This window comes from Melanaphis sacchari, unplaced genomic scaffold, assembly GCF_002803265.2.
Source record: "Melanaphis sacchari strain LSU unplaced genomic scaffold, SCAv2.0 Contig64_pilon_pilon, whole genome shotgun sequence".
Lineage (NCBI taxonomy): Eukaryota > Metazoa > Arthropoda > Insecta > Hemiptera > Aphididae > Melanaphis > Melanaphis sacchari.
This window is the reverse complement of record NW_020271462.1, coordinates 1380865-1403002: the sequence shown is the minus strand read 5'-3', so window position 1 is coordinate 1403002 and position 22138 is coordinate 1380865. Positions and strand designations below refer to the sequence as shown.

At 25.1% G+C, this 22138-nt stretch overlaps 2 protein-coding genes across 2 annotated transcripts; one reads left to right on the top strand and one right to left on the bottom strand.

The window, feature by feature from the left end:
- Nucleotides 1-3357: 3357 nt before the first annotated feature.
- Nucleotides 3358-6235, bottom strand: LOC112600420 (bifunctional coenzyme A synthase-like). Its single transcript, XM_025347626.1, has 6 exons — nt 5367-6235; nt 4747-4895; nt 4471-4680; nt 4128-4382; nt 3895-4071; nt 3358-3642 (listed from the first exon to the last, which is right to left on the bottom strand). The coding sequence occupies exons 1-6, from the start codon at nt 5923-5925 to the stop codon at nt 3445-3447; spliced, it is 1548 nt and encodes a 515-aa protein (XP_025203411.1). The 5' UTR covers nt 5926-6235; the 3' UTR covers nt 3358-3444.
- Nucleotides 6236-8937: 2702 nt separating this feature from the next.
- Nucleotides 8938-21480, top strand: LOC112600401 (cyclin-dependent kinase 12-like). Its single transcript, XM_025347594.1, has 13 exons — nt 8938-9460; nt 12460-13471; nt 13624-13743; nt 13811-13987; nt 14599-15644; nt 16067-16429; nt 17017-17180; nt 17253-17449; nt 18027-18231; nt 18473-18741; nt 18854-18979; nt 19051-19225; nt 21159-21480. Exons 2-13 carry the CDS (start codon nt 12699-12701, stop codon nt 21264-21266), a joined length of 3723 nt encoding a protein of 1240 aa, XP_025203379.1. The 5' UTR covers nt 8938-9460; nt 12460-12698; the 3' UTR covers nt 21267-21480.
- The last annotated feature ends 658 nt before the right edge of the window (nt 21481-22138 follow it).

Here is a 22138-nt window from a genome sequence, read left to right as displayed (position 1 = left end):
ATTAGCAATTATTATTAGTTAAACCCGGGGTCGGCAATTAAATTCTATGGAGGTCCAGAAAATGATAAAAAAAAATTTCGAGGGCCAGTAAAAACTCAGATATTAGTTAATAATTGTTGTGTTATCGCAACTATTATTGTAAATAGCAATAAACGATAAACACCATCGTAATCTCTAAATATATCATAAAATAGATAAAATATATGCTATGTGTGAAAACCAGCATTATTAAAAATAATATTTTTTATGGTCCAATATTTTTCCTTCATGGGCCGGACTTGGCTCGCAGACCGCCTATTGCCGACCACTGAATTAAACCATTATAAAAATGTATTATCTTTGCTCAGAAACCTTATTTTGCATTAATATATTTAATAATGATATTAATTATCAGGAAAACTGGATCAACATACTAAGTATTAGGTGATGACCAACTAATAACCTGTATATTGAATTGTTTATTTCTATTTAACTTTTATATAATGTTTAGATTAATTAATAATTTTTGGAAACATATCTTTTAATATCTAGCAATTATGAATTTGAAAAAATGTAGGTATTTAATAACCCTATGGTAATGCACATGAAGTATTGTCTTTTGTAAACTCAAATTATTTAGTATGAAGTGCAATATGATTAATTTTGTGCTGTAAAAGTAATTTTTCTTCAAGTATCAATCAATTAGACTTTGAAGTTATAAAGCTGACCAACCGTGATTTATTTATGATCAAGAACATTTAGTTTTTTTTTTTAAATATATACAAAAGAACAATTAAATTGCATATTTGATTTATGAGGAAAAAATTGAACACGGTACACTCTAAATGCAGAAAATATTTAAAAACACTTGAAATTTAAATATCATTAGGTTTCCAAAATTATAACTATTCACAACAATACAGCAACTATTTTCTATTCAATAAGTTCTGAAATCTGTTACAATGATTATAAATTTATAATAACTTAATTTATCAATGGTTTAACGATAAATTTAACGATGTTAAAATGTTGAATGAATGATTTTTGTCAACCCGTAAGTATTTGTAATATTATACAGATCTATTACAAACGGAAAATAAACTATTTTGACGTACTACAGTCCACAAACAATATTGGCAACAGTTCATTATTCAATAATACAATAAAAATTAGTGTCGAGTAGTGATTAGTGATTACTGATGGGCGACGGCTCGTTTTCTTAGTATCACGTTTTTTTTTTTTTTTTTTTTATCACTATGACAAAATCTATTTTGTCATGCCTCTATCATTAATCACAAACACGGCCTTTGATCATAAGTCATTACTTATCATTATTCATTAGGAACGTCCACTAGTCCAGTGTCACCAGCGTAATATTATTATAATGTCTCAGAAAAACATTTAAAATCGAAGTAGTGGTGAATTACACGAACTAGTAATAGCCGATCTATTCATTTCCGTGATGAACAGTGAATACTGAATAGTTAATGTTAAGTCACGAGTAAGGTCCGAGATCCGATAGACATCTATTGCATTCAGCATTGGTTACGGAGAGAGAAACGATTGGTTTTTAATCGCACAGAGATGTGATGAGTTCGCGGATGTCATGGTATCAGTTGTGTTTGTTTACAATTTTTTCTACAATGCCGAATCCGTAAGCTTAATGTGAATTTTTTATTGAGATATTCTCTGCGTTGTAACTCTATGAAACACCAAAGTATTCAAATTTTCATGATCATGCTTTACAACCCAAGTGTATGTATCTAAATAGTTCACAACATAATTTTAACGTTATGCCGTTTGCTCATCTATACACAATTAACTTCATCAAACGGTTATACCATTAACCACATGAGTTGATAGAACATTCTACATTTAGTGGTTGTTTAAACTTTAATTTAGTGTGTTGTGTTGGGTGTGACAGCTGAATTAATGCTCGACAATTTATCAGTTTCCAAGCCAATTTTGTTATTATGATGTAATATTAGTTCAGTGGTTTGAGTTACTTTAATTTTGAAATATTATATTCACTCATGAAACAGGATTTATTTTTACATTTATAAATTTTATTATTGTTAGCTATAAATTATAATTAAGTCATTCAGCCATAATTTAAGGTAAACGTATCAGTCAACTTATCATAATACTTTATGATTGCAATTAATCTCTTTTTGGCATATTTATCAAAAATATTATATAATAGCAATATACTCAAATAGTAAAGTTGTGATATAAATAGGATCTTTGATTTTTTTCTAAATTATTTTTAACAATATTAAATTTAGGTAGCTAAGCATTTACTTTTACAAAACTATTGTTATATGATTAACAAATTAAAAATTATTTGGTAATTTTACTTTTTTAAATCTATTAATTTTCAATTTCGGATTGCGTATAGTTATCATTTACCGTGTATTTAAAATAATCTAAAAATATGTCTCAAGATTACCACAATTTTAATCTTTTTAATCAAAATTTTTCTTTTTCTATATTAAATTATTCAGCCAATATATTTATATTTTATCTAATTTAATTGGTTTCTAGTTTAAATTATTTATAAGAATTAACAGTTTATGGTATGTTGGAAACTACCAATCTATTATATTATTCTACAGATGAAAATGCATCACATTGTACATCGTTATGAGCGGTGGAATAACACAACTACTACAACAAATAGCAACTGAAACTGCTGTAAGTGAGTTGGACATGTGCAAGTTTTGATCAGTTTTTATCCGCCTTTTAATGTACTTTTGTTTGAAAAATAGTAAAACATTGAGTAAATATTGTATTAAATACCTTTAGAGGTACCTAAAACTGTTTTGGATGTTTTTTACCCTCAAAAATACAAAATCTTTTAATATTCTTTTAACAACAAGTTTTCTTAAATAATGTTCCAAGCAGTTAAGATTTATTATTTTTCTTATCAATAAGTTTAATTTTTACAAAGTAAATTACCTTTAATATTTATAAAAGTGTTATTATCAAAATAAAATACTTACAAAACTCTCTAGTCATTAGTCAATAAATTATAGAAGTAACTCAAAGGATAAAGATTCAATTTATTTTCAGGAAAATTGTGAATAGTTTTTATTTGATAATTTAAAACGTGACACAATACCATTACTCATTAATTATTTGCAAAGTGTATATGTTCATTTTTTTAATGCTTACCTATATTTTCTCAATATACCTATTTTATAATTTTCAGTTTTCTTTATAAAATTTACAATATTTATGGTTATTTTAAAAAAAATTTCCAAGTACAATATAATCATGTTATTTTTTTTACTACATAATCATTTTATTATGAATAATTCATCATTAAAAAAAGATGACAAAAAAAAAACACAACAAAATAAAAACATTTCACCGATAAATCTAAACAGTATACATATTGTATTTATATAATAAACCAAAACCTTTTTAATAAATGTAATAAAACATTTTAAGAGCTGAAAAATGTTAGTGAATACTAGAAACTCTACTCAAGAGACTATTCCATGCCCTTTTAATTTGAATATGAGTAAAATTATAGCTCCACATTGTTGAAAATAAAATATTTGCATTTTTAACATATTCACAATTTGATGGCTGAGAATTAATTCGGTCGAGCGCTTGTTTTTCACTCAAATTATTGCGCTCTTGAAGTCTTTTGGTAGCCTATAAAATATAAACTATTTAACTTTTTATTAATTAGAATTTAAACTAAACAGCATACACAATTACAATTTATTTTTTTAGGTATATTTTAACAAAAATAATTTATTATTTAATTGAGATTTATCTATCAATTGTATTTAATAATTTAATAAATATTTGCTATAAAATTAAACAAAAGTCATTAGTTAGGTCATTGCTTTCAAGTATTTTATTTTTTTTTGCATAACTATTATTTAATGTATCATATTTTACTTCGTTTGGTGGAATAATTGAAACCCATATTTCATGACAATGGTATTGCCAATTCGCACTTAATAGAACAGCTGCTTCTAATACAATTATATTATGATCTTTGGTCGATTCGATTATTGATTTTACTCTTTGCAAAATTAAAGGCCAAATTATTGTATTTAACTGTTCCAATTTATCCTAAAAAATAATAACATGTATGAAATATTATAAATTAATACTGACACAACCATTACCTTGTTATTAAAAACTATGGCACCTAATTTTTTTCTATCTACTTCGTTATTTGTTGTCAGAATGCTAGAACCAAACACATCAATGATATCTTGGTATGCAGGTTGATTTATATCATAAAGCCTATGTGCTAAAGTATCAGCATTAATTACAAAAGCTCCTAGATCTTTTAAATAACTAGCAATAGACGATTTTCCACTTGCAATTCCACCAGTTAATCCAATAATATATGGACATGAGGGTATATTGTTATTTGGCTAAACATAAAATTATTGAATATATATATATATATATATATAAAGTATCATTGAAACATAAAACTTCAAATTATTTATTTTTATTTACTTGTGGTGGTTTTAATAAAGTACCTAACAATCTCATGCGATAATTGCTTGAACTTATTTTTTGTTCTTCTTCTTCACAACAATCACTTGTTGTTTTATCTTCCTCTAATAATGGCACAGGTATTATATCAAGTGGTCGCAAACCGGCTTTAACTCTTTTCTCATTAATTAACTCTCCACCTTTCATGGTTTCTTCACTTAAAATAATCATCTAAAATAAAATATTAAAAAATACTAAACGAATAAATGCAATTATAAAATATAAGTTAATAAAAACCTGAAATGTAGGATCATGAATTGTTGGCCCATAAATATCATAAATAGGCAATACTTCATATTCTAATGTTGGATCAATGTCTTTTAAAAATCCTTCAACATTACTTATTCGAGTATTACAAGGTTCGATTAGCTCCTTTAATTTTTTAGCTGTAAAATTAAATAGAAGTGCTCTAAATTTTTTATTTAAGTATCGTAATAAATAATAATTAACTATGTTAACTTAAAATCAAATCAAAAAGTTATTATAATATAAACTGTAATTTATATTTTAAAATCTCTAAATTTAAATGTTGAAAAAAATATAATCTACTTTTAAATAGAAAAGATTTTGTTGGTAATTATATAAATTATAATATTGTGTAATAATCATTAAGTAAATAACAAAATATATAAATTTTATCAATGAAAATATTTATTGTTGTAAAGAAAATAAATCAGATTGTTTTCAGTTTATAATAATTAAAACTATTTGTATAATGATTAAATCAGTATTAAATTTAAAAGTAATATGTGGTAATCATTATGATACAAATTTATGTTTTTGTTAAACATTTGCTTATAATATAAGTGTGAGTTTAACGTAATAAATTACTTAATTTTATTAAGATGTTAACTTACAATTTAACATGGAAATGTCGGTTACACCCACAGTTAATTTTTTAGTGCATTTTAGCGCAGCTGTACTTAATAATATTTTATGACCTTTGTGAAGTCTATCAAAAGTTCCGCCTAAAACCACACTTTCGTACAATTTATTTTCCATTTCATCGTATTGGGTAGTTTCCTTTGTATCAATTGAGCTGTAAGCTTCATTTGGTTGTACAAATACAGTCTTGCAATTAGGAGACTTGTTACTTAATGACGACATCACATGATGAAGTTGATCAGACTTAATATGGTCGTCATAGAAAATCACATCTACTGGTCGTTTAGTTGCAATCTGAGAGTCAAATGTGCCCTTGAGACCACATAAAAGAATGCGTACATCCACGTTCATGGGACTTAAATTTTTATAAGCATCAATCATCATGAATCTATGTCGTACAGTTTTTTTATCCAGCTTTGGAATTGGGAAAAAATGAACGTAAAGTGTACTTTGTACATCGCGTTGTATTTGCGGAAATATGCGAAGTAGACGAAATGGATTGGAGCATATCAACAACCCAGTATTAGCCATTATTTATTTGTATAGAACAAACACGTCTTATCGGTAGGTATCACAAACGTTAGACGCCAATTAATGATTTCAAAAATGACTGATTTAACTTTGTAAAAAAATTTAGATGGTAAAAAAACTAATTAAAATATAATATTGAAAAATAACATTTCAATGACCTCAATAATACGAAAAAGTTATGTAATATATTTTTAAGAACACCTTATAAAGAACAAATATTTCACCTTGGTAATTGATTGAATGATATTTCCATATATTATCCCGATTTCGCGCTCGAGACTCAAGAGTCGAGAGCTGACGAATGTGATAATAACTGATAGACGATAGTTTGATAGCATTATTATATTATAATAATCAATGCTGATAGGTTATCATTAATATCACTGAAGTCAATTTTAAAAATGTTTAGAACCGTAGGGTATGGATACTGATTAAAATTAACACGGGTTGAAATAAATGAGATTTAAATTATAATAACAAAATATAAATATTTATAATTTAATTGTGTTATTTTCGTTAAATAATTTATCGCTTACAATATGTAGTAATTTACCTTCAATATAATTCTTATTTATTATTTCTTTAAATCATTATAAATTAACTAATAAGGTACCTACCTATCTCGAACGATTAGAAGTTATGTATATTTAGTACTTACCTATCTTAAATGCAGTAAATAATAAAACAATGCACTCAGTCGTGATTTATAATGTAATTGTATTATGAGCTATTAATTATAGGTAGACTGTATAATTAATAACACATTAATACATTTAATGAATTATAATTGGTCATTAACTATTTTATACACACGTACAGGCGAATATAATAAATATATTATCATAGATTATAATAGAATGAAAATCATGGCGAATCATATAATTGAATGAATCAGTTTTTTAACTAAAAAACTCATGATTATTTTTAATTTTATATAAACGCTTTATATTCACAAAGACTTTTTCACGAAGTTTTCTGTACATAAATATCGTATTGTCGCAAAAATCATATAAAGGGTCCCTAACTTAATGTATTTACATCTTTTTTCTAATGCATTTATACGAGGCTTGTCTTTACAGAAATGTGATTTCTGTTATGTAAAATTTAATGGAACATTTTTATTTTGTATTTTTTAATGATTTTTGATTAGGTTTACGGATATTTTTTTATTGATTTTGATGCATTTTTTGTATATTTTATATGATTACGACAAAAATAAATATTTGAAAAAACTAACGTACCTATTGTATAATCCAATCCTTCAATTATTTTTCTAAAAATACCGATTTCTTTTTTGAAATTATTCTGTATTACTGTCATTATTTTTTATCTCCGTTTTAAATTTAATTTATGCCTTGTAGTTTGTAAAAAAAAAAACATATTTGATATATAAAAATATAAGCATTGTTTAAATTTAGACGAATAAAATAATAAATTAATAATAAAAAATATTAATTTAAAAAAAGTCATTTTTGAAAATATTATGTTATTTTTTGATATTTTTAGGGTAATTTTTTAAGTAATTTTTCAATGTTAATAAGTAATTTTAATATTTATTTTTTGTGTGCATCTTTTAAAGATTTTTAGGTCATCAAGTTCCGGGCTCTAATACCTATACCTATTAAGTATAAACAGTAAAGAACTACAGCGTGTTCAAATTCGGATACCCATTATTTATTATATTATTTTTTTTATGGAATCATAGGAGCTTATATGCTTATGGATTTTTTTTAAAACATGAGCTGGTCATAAATAACATGTACTCACGTCAAATACCTTGCAAATGGCATAGGTATCAATTTAGCAGTTAACACTACTGATATGTAATTATGACCAATAGGATACCCACTAATAAAAAATAATACAGGTTACAAGCATCAATTAAAATATAATAATATAGACACAGGAATATTTTATAAATATTAAGTCGATAAAATTATAAAAATATATTAAGAGTATATTTTAAACTAGGTATGTGTTAGTCGTGACATTACCAACTATGATGAAGCAATAAAATAATAATAAATTATACCTTATCAATGGTTTTCTTAAGTTTACATTTTATATATTTATTATAAAAATAAACTTAAAAAAGGAAGGAAAGAAAAGGATACCGTTTTGTTGTTATAATAGGTGTTTAGTGGATCACTATTATGAATAGGTGTTAAATTTAAACTCCATAATTTATATATTATTGTATACAAAAAATAATTCAGAATGAAGACGATCTGTTAGCCTCCGGTAAGTACATTTTATCATGTTTCTTTTTTTTTTTATAATATTATGATTTAAATTTTTTATAATTCATTTACTAATAATTTAATTTTGTTAAATAACTTGGGTATAAATAAATTGACTTTTAGCCACATACACATGCACTTCAGATTTATATTACCTAACTATTTAAGTACCAATTGGCTATTGCAGTATTCTATAAAACATTAAGGGCCCGCAACTGAGTTTACACATCCGGGCCTGTTAAATTCTAATTTTCACTTACCACATCACATGGAAATGGAACAAATTATTTTAGTACACCCTAATTTCAAAGCCAATGTGTTATGATTCTCTGTGTGAACATTCATTGCTAATTATACATAATAATATAAATCTATCCACTCGGGTGCTTAAATCCGGCCCACTTGTCCCTGATTACGAATACTTTCAAATTTTCTTAATCGCCAAGAAAAACATCGATACAGGAAACAGTAAAAAAAAATCTATTCGCGAACGTTTCACGTAAGAACGTATTTACGTATAATATTATTATAATTCAGTCGGCAATCGGTAGTACAACTGTACTGTTGTAGGCATAAAAAAAAATTTGTCATTACCTCCACACCTCCACATGCAGTTCATTTACGGCGATTGGTGAACGTTTGTCGCGCTTTTATCAGTAGAACGGTATCTAGTGAGTGGCCAAACTGCCAAAGACTCGGTAAATGGAACGGGACTGAAAAAAAAAAAAATGAAAATGGCCTCGGCAATTCTTTTTTTCCATTCGTCGGCGAGCGGTCATCATTGATAACCGATTTTCTGTCGTGTACGTCGCCTCAATGCCGCAATAGCAAAGAAAAATCATTGATATACGAAGCGCACGATTGTGCGAATACGCTCGTTTAATCGTCAAAATACGACCGAACGTTTGTAACAAAAAACCAAATGTTGGTGGTTACCGTCCGGAATTATTATTCTCGTAATACCGGAATCGCAACGCCAACTCGCATATAGGCGAAATCGCGTTATAACAATGTTGAAACGCGCAAATCGCGATTAAAAGTTTTATAATATATTATTTTCTATCATCAGTCATGTGCTAGTCAAGGTACCTAAACGATATAAATTACGAGATATTATATGTAATCTTAAATACGATAACACGCTTGTATTTGGTTATTTTTTTTCTGTAAACCGTGAATTCAGCAATTTTAAATTGCAATTATTATTATTTTATTTTTATTACATACGATAATCATTTATGCAGTCAATAAACCGGGTTTTTCGACTACAGCTTGATGTCTGCTGAAATACTAAGGTAAGGTGACTTTAAACTAATTATGTTTAATTTTTGCTCAAATTGAATAAATTGGCATTTTCCATCACTAATTATTTGGTGCAATCTTTATCGCTTGTCTATGCTGTATAATAATATACATAGTATGTGTTATTTTAAATTGCTAATAAAATATAAAATTGATATTATTAATACAAACTTTCCTTTTGTAAAATTGTATTAAAGTAAACAATGAAAAAATAAAATATTTTAATCTTTTTATACTTTTACTAATAGAAATTACTCAAGTAAATAAAATTATATAATCATATATGCCTACTACTTACATTTTTATTTTATAACTTTTCATATAATATTATGAATGTGTTACTAAGATATAATATATTTGAAGTTAATTGAATTTATTAAAATTATTTTAACTCTATTAGACTAACGTATTAGATAATATAAATTTATTATTGTTGACACTTAGATGATTTGACTCACTTACATATTTGTCATTTTCTATAATTCCATAACGAGTTTAGGTAGGTACATTACCTAACTATTTGTCAGTAAATCGACTTGTTACCAAATTTTATGGTTAGAACACTAGCTATGTTTTTTTTTTTGGTTATTTTTTAGAAAAAACAATGAGAAAACAAAAAAATATATTTATCTTTAAATATAATAAGTTAAATATATCATATACAGCTGTTGTCTCAACACTTCAAATTATTCAACAATTAGTATTTTGTGTTATACAATAAATTGGCCATTGTAAACCAACTATTTAAATTTATTAGAGTTTACTTTTATCTTGAATGAAAATATTATTAATAATTTGTAAATGCTTGCTATAAGTACCTATTATATGATGTAGAGTCCAATTAAAAAAAAGTTATAAATATTAAAAATTAGTAGAAATAGTGACTATCAATTTGAATTTTTCTAAATATTAAAATTTTAATACTATAGGTACACAAAATTTAATTAAGTTTAGTTACAATATTCAATTTTAACGTAGGTATAAAGTATATTTTTATTTCAAAAATAGTAATATAAAATAGTATTATAAATCTATATTGTTCATTAAATTTCTTTAAGGTGATCTTTATGTTATTTTACCAGTTTCAAATTAAAATTTTTTATTCATAATTATTTTGTACTAACAAACAAATAAAATATCATTACATTAATGTAATATTGTGTTAATTTAATAAAAACAAATATTTGAAGAGCTAACAGTTTATTACTATTAAACATTAATCTATTTTATTTCAGTAATATTAAGTGGAACATTAATTTCCTTATATTTCATTTGTTATGTTAGTGTATGTTTTTTCTATAAATTAATGATACTATTATAATATTATATAGAACTATAACTTTAGGTTAACTATAACTTTTTGTAAATTGTTATATATATTTTACTAATAGTTAATACTTATTTTAAATTAGTAATTGCATTTTGAAATAAGTTTGTAATGCTAGATTATATTTATTTAAGTGCCCAACTTTTAAAACTGTAATATATTTTTGTTATATTAATTAATTTAAAAGTTCTTAATGTTATAAAATTTTATCAATTTTGTATCCAAGTATTATGTTTATCTAAATAGTATTATTTTTTAATCATTTAAATTGTTTTAAATTTAAAACAATAATAATTGAACTAAAAAAAATTATGAAATAATAATAGTTATATCAGTACAGCCTACAAGTTAAAACATTAATAAAACATAATATACAGTATTTCATTCTGTATAAGAAAAATTTTTATAAGATTTATTTTAAATATTTTAAACTTAACTGACTATTTATTACTCAAACAAAAGTAACAAAGTTAGAATTAGTTTATTTAGTCAATCTTAGTTAGGTATAAGTAAATAACATAATTGTTTATTGGTTACTTAAAAAATGTATGACTATATGATTCAAATACAAGCTAATTTTGTTGCTATAAATATAGTATTTATCATAATATAATTAATAATTCAGTGTACTCTTAATTATCCGTAAAATAGAGTGGCTTGGCATCCACGGGTAAGCGAATTCCGCTTATAATCCGCAAAATTTAATAACTACATATACATGTATGTATTATTAAAAAAATAAAATTGTATTATTTTAAATAGTATTTAAAGAAAATTGAATTAGAGTATGTTATATTTTTATTTAAACATTTATAAAATATTATGTACCATTTTCAATGATGAAATTAATTCAAGTTTCTCTTGAATTGACAATACTACTTTTTTTATTTTTTCACTCATTTCGTTATGAACTTGTAATAAAAAAATATTAAAACTAAAATGATGCAAGACATTTTAAACACTAATACAGAGGTTCTCAAACTTTTCAGGCCAGGCTCCCCCTTTTAGTCAACCCCAAACCTGAGCCACCTCATAACATTTTATATATATAAATAATTTTAATAGTCATGTTTAGAGTAACAAAAAGTTAAAAACAAACAAAAAATATAGGGTAGTATTGATATTAATATTACAAATTTATTTTAAAATAAAATGTATTTTTTATAAAAGATTTTAATTAATCGTTCAATTTTATTATTATTATAGACATTTCACAAATTTTTTTCTGTCTTACCAATGCAATGTTGATTTTTAAAATTTTCTTGTGCTCCCCCTATAAAGCTTTTGTGGTCCCCAGAGTGTCGCGCCCTACTCTTTGAGAACTTCTGCACTAATGCAAAGTTCTAGTTGTTACATGTGTTTGTACAGTAGACAGAAGACTAAATAGGCATACGAGTAATTAGTGATCAAATGAAATTAATGTAAAATCCGCGTTATCGAGTAATTGGCTATTGCCACCCAATTAAACCGATAATGATATACAATTAATATAAATATTTTATTATTATTATTATTTTTTTATTGTTTCCGTGGAAGACTGTGGATAATCAAGAGTATACTTTATTTTTTTTATTGTTTTGATTTCTACTTTTAAAATTTTTTTAAATTTTTTTATTATTTGTCTATTTAGTTTTGTTATTAAATAAAATTTATTTTATTTTCTAGATCCCAACAATCTTAATGTAAAGCAAATATAACAATTACAAACAAGAAATGGTATACAGTAGTTGTAAGTAATTACAAAAGACATCTTTGTAGACAATTTATGTTATAACTTTCATTTGAAGTATATTATTTGAAATTATTATCTATTATTTTTTTGAAAAAAAAAAAATACTAGCTAAAATATCTATAAAGTAATTGGTACTAAAATTAACACCTATGAATGGGAATGAATAATAGATATGCTCCCAGCACTGGTTAGAAAATGCAGCACAGCAAGCAGAGAAAAATCTTACCGAAGGACAAAAGAAAAAAAGAACAAATACAAATTGAAACCTAAGTCACACAAAAAATCTACTCTAATTACTTCAAGTAAAAATTTAGTTCAATATTCAGATGTTAGTTCTGAAGAACTTAGTAGTCCAGAGGCAGGTGAAATACATAGTGATTTTGATGAGAAACATGGGGCCTTACGTTTAAAACCTCCTCCTCTTCTTCCTCCTCCACCCCCTCCTACCAGAATAATAACTAATAATTTTCGAATTACTAGAGTCACCTCACCTAGAAATCTATTATCACCCTGTTCCCCTATTAGTAATCATTGGCAACTAGATCCGGTGCTTGATAATTCTTCAATGTCTACTACTTTCAATTTAAATAATTGTATAGACACGACATCAGAAGTATCACGTTTAAAGTACAAAAAATCTAAAAAAACCAATAAAAAACCTAAAAGCCCTACTTCAAAAAAGAAAAAAAAGAAGAAGGATTTGAAACAAAAATCTGATGTATTACCAGACTGTGATAATAGTTTTGTGAAGTTGTCTAAATGTTCTAATTCAGAATCTTCCAAACGAAATGGTGATTTTAATGAACCTATTAAAAAACATAAGTCTATTGAGGCTTCACACACTCCACCATTAACAAAGCCAGCTCATATCAAAATTTCCAAAGTTGAGGTGACGCATAAGGAAGAAGATAAACACACCAAACATCATAGAAAAGAAAATAAAAGGTAATAAATTATCTGACAGGCTTTTGTCATCAAAATATTATTGGTTTTATTTAATATTTTATTAGCCCAGTAATTGTGGGGTTTATAGAAGTATTTTGAATATTTTGATAAAAAACGATTAAAGTATCTAATTTTATAAATATATTTTTAAGTTGGATGAAGAGCCCGCCATTATTAAATATAGCAATAAGGAAAGAATACAGTCGTACGCCTGAACCTGTAGATGGTAAATATAATTATCAATCACGAAGTGTTTCAAAACAAAATAATAGGTTTGTATTTTGATTAATGATAAATAATAAACATCAATCAACCTATTTTCATGCAATGTACATTTAGGGACCATAAAAGACGTATGGATGAGTATGAAAGATATGAAACTGATGAACTCAAATCTAGTAGGACTCGTGATAAGCACGAGAGTAAACATGAAAGCAAACACGAGGGCAAACATGAAAGGAGTAGAATACGAAAAATTAAATCTGATAAAGATAGATCACCTGTACATAGCCACAGGTATGTTATTTTCAAATATTTTTTAAATTAGGTTAATTTTCAGATTTTACTTAGTATTTATGAATTCAGATAACTTAAATAAAAAAGTTTTGATGATATGATGAATGAATTTATGGAGATGATTAAAATTTAAACTGACAATATCGGTACTTAATATTTTTTGAGTGGTTGTCAAGTCAATAAATTATTTTGATTAATTAAGATAAAAAGTTGATTATAAAGACATTGTTGCTATGATGGATACTAATACTATTGTAATTTAGATCATATTTAAATTTAAGATAGTTTAGATTGTTTAACATGTTTTACCAAATTTAAATAATTAAAAAATAATATTATTTGGGATACTTTATCTATTATAAAATTATTTATTCAATTAGCTGAATAATTATATTTAATTCAAGACACTTGAAAAATTGAGAATATTTATTAATTATTTAATATTTAATAATAGTTAGTGGAATAAAATTATAGTACCTAATTGTACTTATTTAAAATACTGGATAAATAATAAAAAATGTTAGTAATTTTTTTTTATGTAACTTAAATTATCTTTGTCTGTATTAAAGTTAAATGAATTAACAATAAATATTTACTCAATGTTATTTTAGATTATCAAGAAGTCCGATTCGAGATCGTCGACACCATGAACACATGAGAAGTTCTAAAGCAGGATATTCAAGATCACGTTCCCATTCCCGTTCCTATTCTCATTCACCACATTCCCCTCATCAACCGAGACATGATCATCATCATACACATCACTCACCAAAACATAGTCAAAAATCTCCTCCGCGTTCAACTTCAAAATCATCAAAGCACACGTCCCATGTTCCGAGAGCAGTTTCACCTCACAATTCTCGTTCTTCGAGAAAATCAAGTCATGTTCGACCAAAATATTCACGTTCTCCTTCTAAAAATATTCGTACTCAAAGTAAATCGCCTTCTCCAGTAAAAGATTTAAAAGCTACTAAAAAGCATTCTGATAGTGATTCACCTGGATGTTATTCATCAGTCTCTAAGAAAAAAAAATCTACTAAAAGCCCAGCTAAACAATTTAATTCTAAGGTAAAACTTAGTGAAACAAGTCTTTTTGCTGAGTTGGTTAAAGATCGACAGATGCGTGAATTAGCCATGAAGTGTTTAACACAAATTAGTACTAAGAGTGTGGATGAAAATGAAGTAGTTGAAATACACGATGATTCAGATAATGAACAAAATAGTTCTAAAACTGTTGAATTAAATACAAAATTACACAAAATTAATAAAAATGATGACGTTAATTCTTGTGTAATAGTAGAAATGTCCGAAAATAAGAGTCAAACCTCTAAACCTGATGTTGAAATTTCTAATACACTATCAGTTACTTCACCAATTTTAGAAGTGGCTCCAAAAATTCAAGCAGTTCCTTTAAAAAGTCAAAGTCCATCTATAACAAAAGTAGAGATAATTGAAAATGGAATTGAACATTCTTTAGAACCTAAAGTGTCATTAACACCAAAAATAACACCACCCGAGAAAAAAACAGAAGTATTAGAAAATAAAGATTTATTAAAAATGCCATTGCCACCTGTTTTTCCAATACTCAACGAAACATCTCCAGATTCAGAATTAAAATGTTCAAAAAAAAGCATTAAAGATTTACCTTTACCACCAGGTATGTTTTTTTTTTAATTATTGAAAGCAATGTCAATATAGTTAATTTAATAACAAATTGTAGAAAGTTGATGAATATTTTTATTGAACTATCTAAATTATTTATTAATACATTTAAATATTTTACCATTTTCAGAAGATCTAAATAATAAAATTTAACTTTTATTTAAAATAAATTAAAAATTATCATTTTTGAAACAAATGTACTATAAAAAAAATTATATGCCAGCTTCAAAGAAACTGTTTTATATGTATATGTATTATTTATTTTTAACACATTCAAAGAATTTTTAGTACTAATGAAATATCAGCTTCAATTAAATATAATTTACTAAAATAAAATTTATCTTATTAAATTATTTATTATTTTTTGTATAATATTTTAAATTTTGGTACCTATAATTATTATAAAAATGTTTACAGGACTTATTCAAAATACAGATAAGATAGATGACGATAAAAATCTTTCTTTGTCAGAAATCATATCAAATCCTTTACCTGATTGTCAACAAAGTGCAATTAAAAGGTCAATTATGTTGGCTAAAGAATCAGGGTTTTCACAAAGTTTTTCATTCACTTCAAATGTGGAAAGGCCCTCTCGTCCATTAGATCCAAATGTTAAGATTAAACGACCCAAAGTACTTTATCGAAGACGGAGTACAAAATCTGCAGCAGCTAATAACCCTATTGATTGGGGAGAGCAGTGTGTTGATATGTTTGAAGTGATAAATCAAATAGGCGAAGGAACGTATGGTCAAGTTTACAAAGCGAAAGATAAAACTTCAGGTATATGTAATGCACTTTATTTTCAGTAGTACCAAATATATTTATAAAACAATATAATGTACACACATAATATTTAATATTAATACAATACTAGCTATCCTTGTACACTTAGTTGCCTGTACATAATACATCCATGTTAAATTGGCTTGCCTAACACTAACATTTAGCGTAACACATGTGGATAAAAAATATTTTTAATTTTCTGATTTGGTGTATAGATGATATATTTTTAACATATCAACTTAACATAGCTATCACACTCAACATTGCTCTTTTGACCATTTAGCAATAGTATTTTATTTTATTTTATTTTTTGACCATAAACCTACAACTTAAAAAGTTTCAACAGTGTGATCCAAAAACAAAAAAAGTTTTGTACTGTTTACCACATCAACTATTCACTAAAATCGTTAATTTCAAATAATAACTATTAATTGATAAAATAAATGAATCTATCTTGCCCTGTGATGTACTCTTTTGTTTAAAAAAAAAATCAAGATAATTGGATAAGTAGTTTCAGAGAACATGCGTGACCAAGATTTCTATTGTTAAGATGTTTTAATTTTTAATTATTGTTTTACTTATAGGTACATTTGTAGCATTGAAAAAAGTTCGACTTGAAAATGAAAAAGAAGGATTTCCAATAACCGCTGTTCGAGAAATAAAAATTTTACGGCAATTAAACCATAAAAATATTGTAAATCTAAGAGAAATTGTAACTGATAAACAAAATGCCCTTGAATTTAAAAAGGTAAAATTAAACTCCATTAAATATAAGAGAAAAATAAATAAATTTTCATGGTTTTTTTTTTTGATTTCTTAGGATAGAGGATCATTTTATTTAGTATTCGAATATATGGATCACGATCTTATGGGATTGTTAGAATCTGGAATGGTTGACTTTAATGAAACACATAATGCAAGTATTATGCGACAATTGTTGGAAGGTTTAAATTATTGTCATCGTCGAAATTTTCTTCATAGAGATATCAAATGCAGCAACATCTTAATGAATAACAAGTAAAATTAAAACTTAAAAAAAGTGAAAGATAAATTGTATTTGGGTTAACATTTTTTTACTGAAAACACTAGACTGTATATATAGAAATCTTGATTATCAGTGTAATAGGGTGGTGCAAAAACTTGATAAACAAATTTAAATCTTGATTTCAAAACTTCTGGGTGGTATGGGATGTTATATAATACAGCTTTTAGGGTAAGTTTTAAGACTTGAAATTTTCTCTAACTTAAATAAAAAAAAATTGTGGAACTGTAATGATTTCACGTGTACACAAATACATCATTCTTATAATTCTGTTAAAGACCTTAGATAATCCAGAGTTTACTACAGTTACATCTTGCATAGCTGTATTAATAATTATCAATTTATTTAAGTATATTTATTTAGAAATTTAAATACGATATCAATTTAAAGCAGCAATTAATTGTAAAATAATTATATTAAATAATGACTGTTAACCATTAGTTAAATAAGCTTTATAAATTAGTTAAATGACAATTAGTAATTAATTTTAGTATTTTTATTTCTTTATTATTTATTTTTGATGCTAATTTGTTGATTTTTTTTTTACTTTAGAGGTGAAGTAAAGTTGGCCGACTTTGGTCTAGCTAGGTTATATAATGCTCAAGATAGACAACGACCATACACTAATAAAGTGATAACATTGTGGTATAGGCCACCTGAATTATTACTTGGCGAAGAGAGGTATGGAACTTCAATAGATGTTTGGTCGTGTGGATGTATTTTGGGAGAATTGTTTTTGAAGAAGCCTTTATTTCAGGTAATATTTTATATAACATTTTCATACAATGTGTTATTGTACTATATTAACTAGTGGGTGTTACATAGGTGCTAATTTAGTGTATGGATCATAAATTTAGAATCCAGAAAATATTGCAAGAAATTATATTAAATAAATTGGTTTAATAAATTAAATTGGAAATGAAATTATTGACTAAAACATTTGGGTTTTTAATTTATTAATAGTTTCAGTATATTAATATATAAAATATGTTTAACAGGCAAATGAAGAAATGATGCAATTAGAAACTATATCTCGTTTATGTGGTAGTCCAACACCTGCTGTATGGCCTACTGTAATTAACTTGCCTTTCTGGCATTCTTTAAAAGCTAAAAAAGTACATCGACGTCGATTACGTGAAGAATTTACTTTTATGAATGATAGTGCCTTGGATCTTTTAGATCATATGTTAGAATTAGATCCTAGCAAACGAATTACTGCTGATAAAGCTTTAAAATGCAATTGGTTAAAGAATGTCCAACCTGATAAGTTAGTATTGAATTATTAATACAAATAATTACTAAAAAAAAAAAAATTATGTTGCCATCAAATAAGCAATTAGTATTAATATTTAATCAACATTCACTTATAAATTTTTTAGAATGGATGTAACAGCATTACCGACATGGCAAGATTGTCATGAGCTTTGGAGCAAAAAGAGAAAAAGAGATCAAAGAGTACGAGAAAACCAACCCAGAACTAACGAATCTGGTGAACTGGCTGGGGGGTTAGTTAAACATATTTTTTTTCTTTACACATCGTATTAAATATTTTTTCTTAATTGTTTTTCTGCTTTAGAATGCCTGGTGATCTACCAAATAATGAAAATAATTTAACTGATGGTTTCAAATTGACTGTTGAAAATAATACTAATGAAGCAGAAAGTGATATATTAGCAGCACTTGCCAATAATAATTCAATAAAATCTGACAATGACTCAGAAAAGCCTAATAACAATATGGAAACAGATGAGGTATGTATATATATTAATAAAGTATTCAGATAATGTTTTACAGTTAATTGATAAGATAAAATAATTAGCTTTAAGATATTATCTATAGGCATTGATAAATATAATAGTATACTATTTATTAATAATATCTCATAATCATTCAATTTTATTTGATGAGAAATTGTAAAACAGTTAATAATAGTTTAAGTAGTATGTTTAATTAACAATAAAACTTGTGTTTCTGTAAATATTATTAGCTGATATATACATTTTATATAAAATCTTAAGGTGTTTTGCTTCAGACCAACTGCTTTTCCCATTATAGAAAAGTTAAAATATTGAGGATATAAATTATAAATGTTAAAGCTATAACTTATTTTGACACTATTACTTTTGATTGTAAGGTTTTTTATAAAAAAGTTAGGTTTTACTATATCTGATATTTAACTTATAATAATAGAATTATTCTCTGAAACAGGAAAATATTTTTAATCTATTGCATAAATTATACTTTAAATTATGTCATTTATTTGTAAATTATATTAAAATACTAAACCTTAAAGTGCAAGTACTAATATCTGATATTAATCTTTTAATAATGGAAGCAAATCTTGCAATAGGAAATATTTTTGACTTACTATGTATAAAGATTACACTGAAATAAAAGTTTAGTGTAAATTAATTATGTGTCATACAAATGCAAATTGTAATAAAATCCTAAATAGTATAATCTTAAAGTGCAAGTACTAATATCTGATACTAATCTTTTAATATTAGAAGCAAATCTTGCAATAGGAAATATTTTTGACTTACTATGTATAAAGATTACACTGAAATAAAAGTTTAGTGTAAATAAATTGTATGTCATACAAATACAAATTGTAATAAAATCCTAAATAGTATAATCTTAAAGTGCAAGTACTAATATCTGATACTAATCTTTTAATATCAGAAGCAAATCTTGCAATAGGAAATATCCATGACTTACTATGTATATAGATTACACTGAAATAAAAATTGAGTGTAAATTATTAGTGTGTCATACAAATACAAATTGTAATAAAATACTAAATAGTATAATTTTTAAGCGCAAGTACTAATATCTAATATTAATCTTTTAATAATGGAAGCAAATCTTGCAACAGGAAATATCCATGACTTACTATGTATATAGATTACATTTAAATAAAAGTTTAGTGTAAATAAATTGTATGTCATACAAATACAAATTGTAATAAAATCCTAAATGGTATAATCTTAAAGCACAAGTACTAATATCTAATATTAATCTTTTAATAATGGAAGCAAATCTTGCAATAGGAAATATCCATGAGTTACTATGTATGTATATAAATTACACTGAAATAAAATACAAAATAGTATAATCTTAAAGCGCAAGTACTAATATCTAATATTAATCTTTTAATAATGGAAGCAAATCTTGCAATAGGAAATATTTTTGACTTACTATGTATAAAGATTACACAGAAATAAAAGTTTAGTGTAAATTATTAGCATGTCATACAAATACAAATTGTAATAAAATACTAAACATCATAATCTTAAGAATGCACTACTCATGCAAGCATTATTCTTATAGCTTATGCTATACAAGACAAGAGACTATACATGAATGGGTAGTTAGCATACTCTAAGAGCACAAGTACTAATATTTGATATTTATTTTTTAATAATGGAAGCAATTAATTTTTGCAATAATGTATTTAATATTTTTTACGAATTGTATTGAAATAAAATATAGTGTATATGATTATGTATATTATTTTAAAAATATGTACTATTTCAACCCTACTTTTTATCACTAATTTAAGTGTTTTTTATATTTTAATTAGTCATGCATTTTTCATAATCAATGACTAAACAGTGATATTTTTGTTAATTTATTAATTTAGTTTAAGTTAACATTTTAAAATGTATTGTTTTTGTGTTATAGGTGTCTAGTACAACTGTTGATGTAATTGATGATTTAAATCTAACACCGCCTATCAACGATTTTAATCCAGGCTTAAAAACTTTCCTCCCAAAAACTGGTGGATTCTAGGTCTTGTAATTTTTTTTTTATTGATTTTCTATACTTATAATGGTTTTTAGTTATTATTATTATTATTATTATTATTATATATGTTTATATACATGTATGTAAGGTGTTTTCTCATTTTCCTGTATTATGGGAAAAACTGGTCTACCATACATATATCTATGTGTATATGGTATATACATCTATGTATTTTAGATTTATAATATGTGTAATCTTTTCTACTTCGTTATTACTAAATATTATATAAAAATAAACTATACGTTTATTATATTTTTTTCTTAGAAATGATAGTTATATATTTTTACATTCAATTTGGACAATTGTACAATTAAGTTTAGTTTAATGTTTTGTGTTGTGTAAACCCCTCAATATTTAACCTTGTAAAATTATAAATATACGTAATTAAATTAATATAATTTATAATTGGATCCTGGATATAAAATATTTTATGATGAAGCAATCAATTAAAAACTAATCATATTTTTTTTAGATTTTTCAATTTTTTTTTTTTCATAAAAAATAATTTACAAAATTGCTCACAGAAAAAATTTATCAACTATCATTATCACATTTTTGAGCATAATTATATAATTTAACTCATTTGAAAAATTTTTAATTTTTAGTTCCAAAATGAAAAATTAATTTTACCATGAAAACTGTTTGTCTTAATATATGAGTGGTCATACAATCGACCAGATTATACCAAAGTAGATTTTTAATCAAATTATCCTAATTATTAGCTGTTAAATGTTTTAGTATATTTTTAACATTAATGGAATAATATTATTAAATGACAAAGCTTAAAATTAGATTTTCATCTATTCATACATTTGATATGTAATTGTTGTCTAAAAACCAAATCAACTTATAGCAAT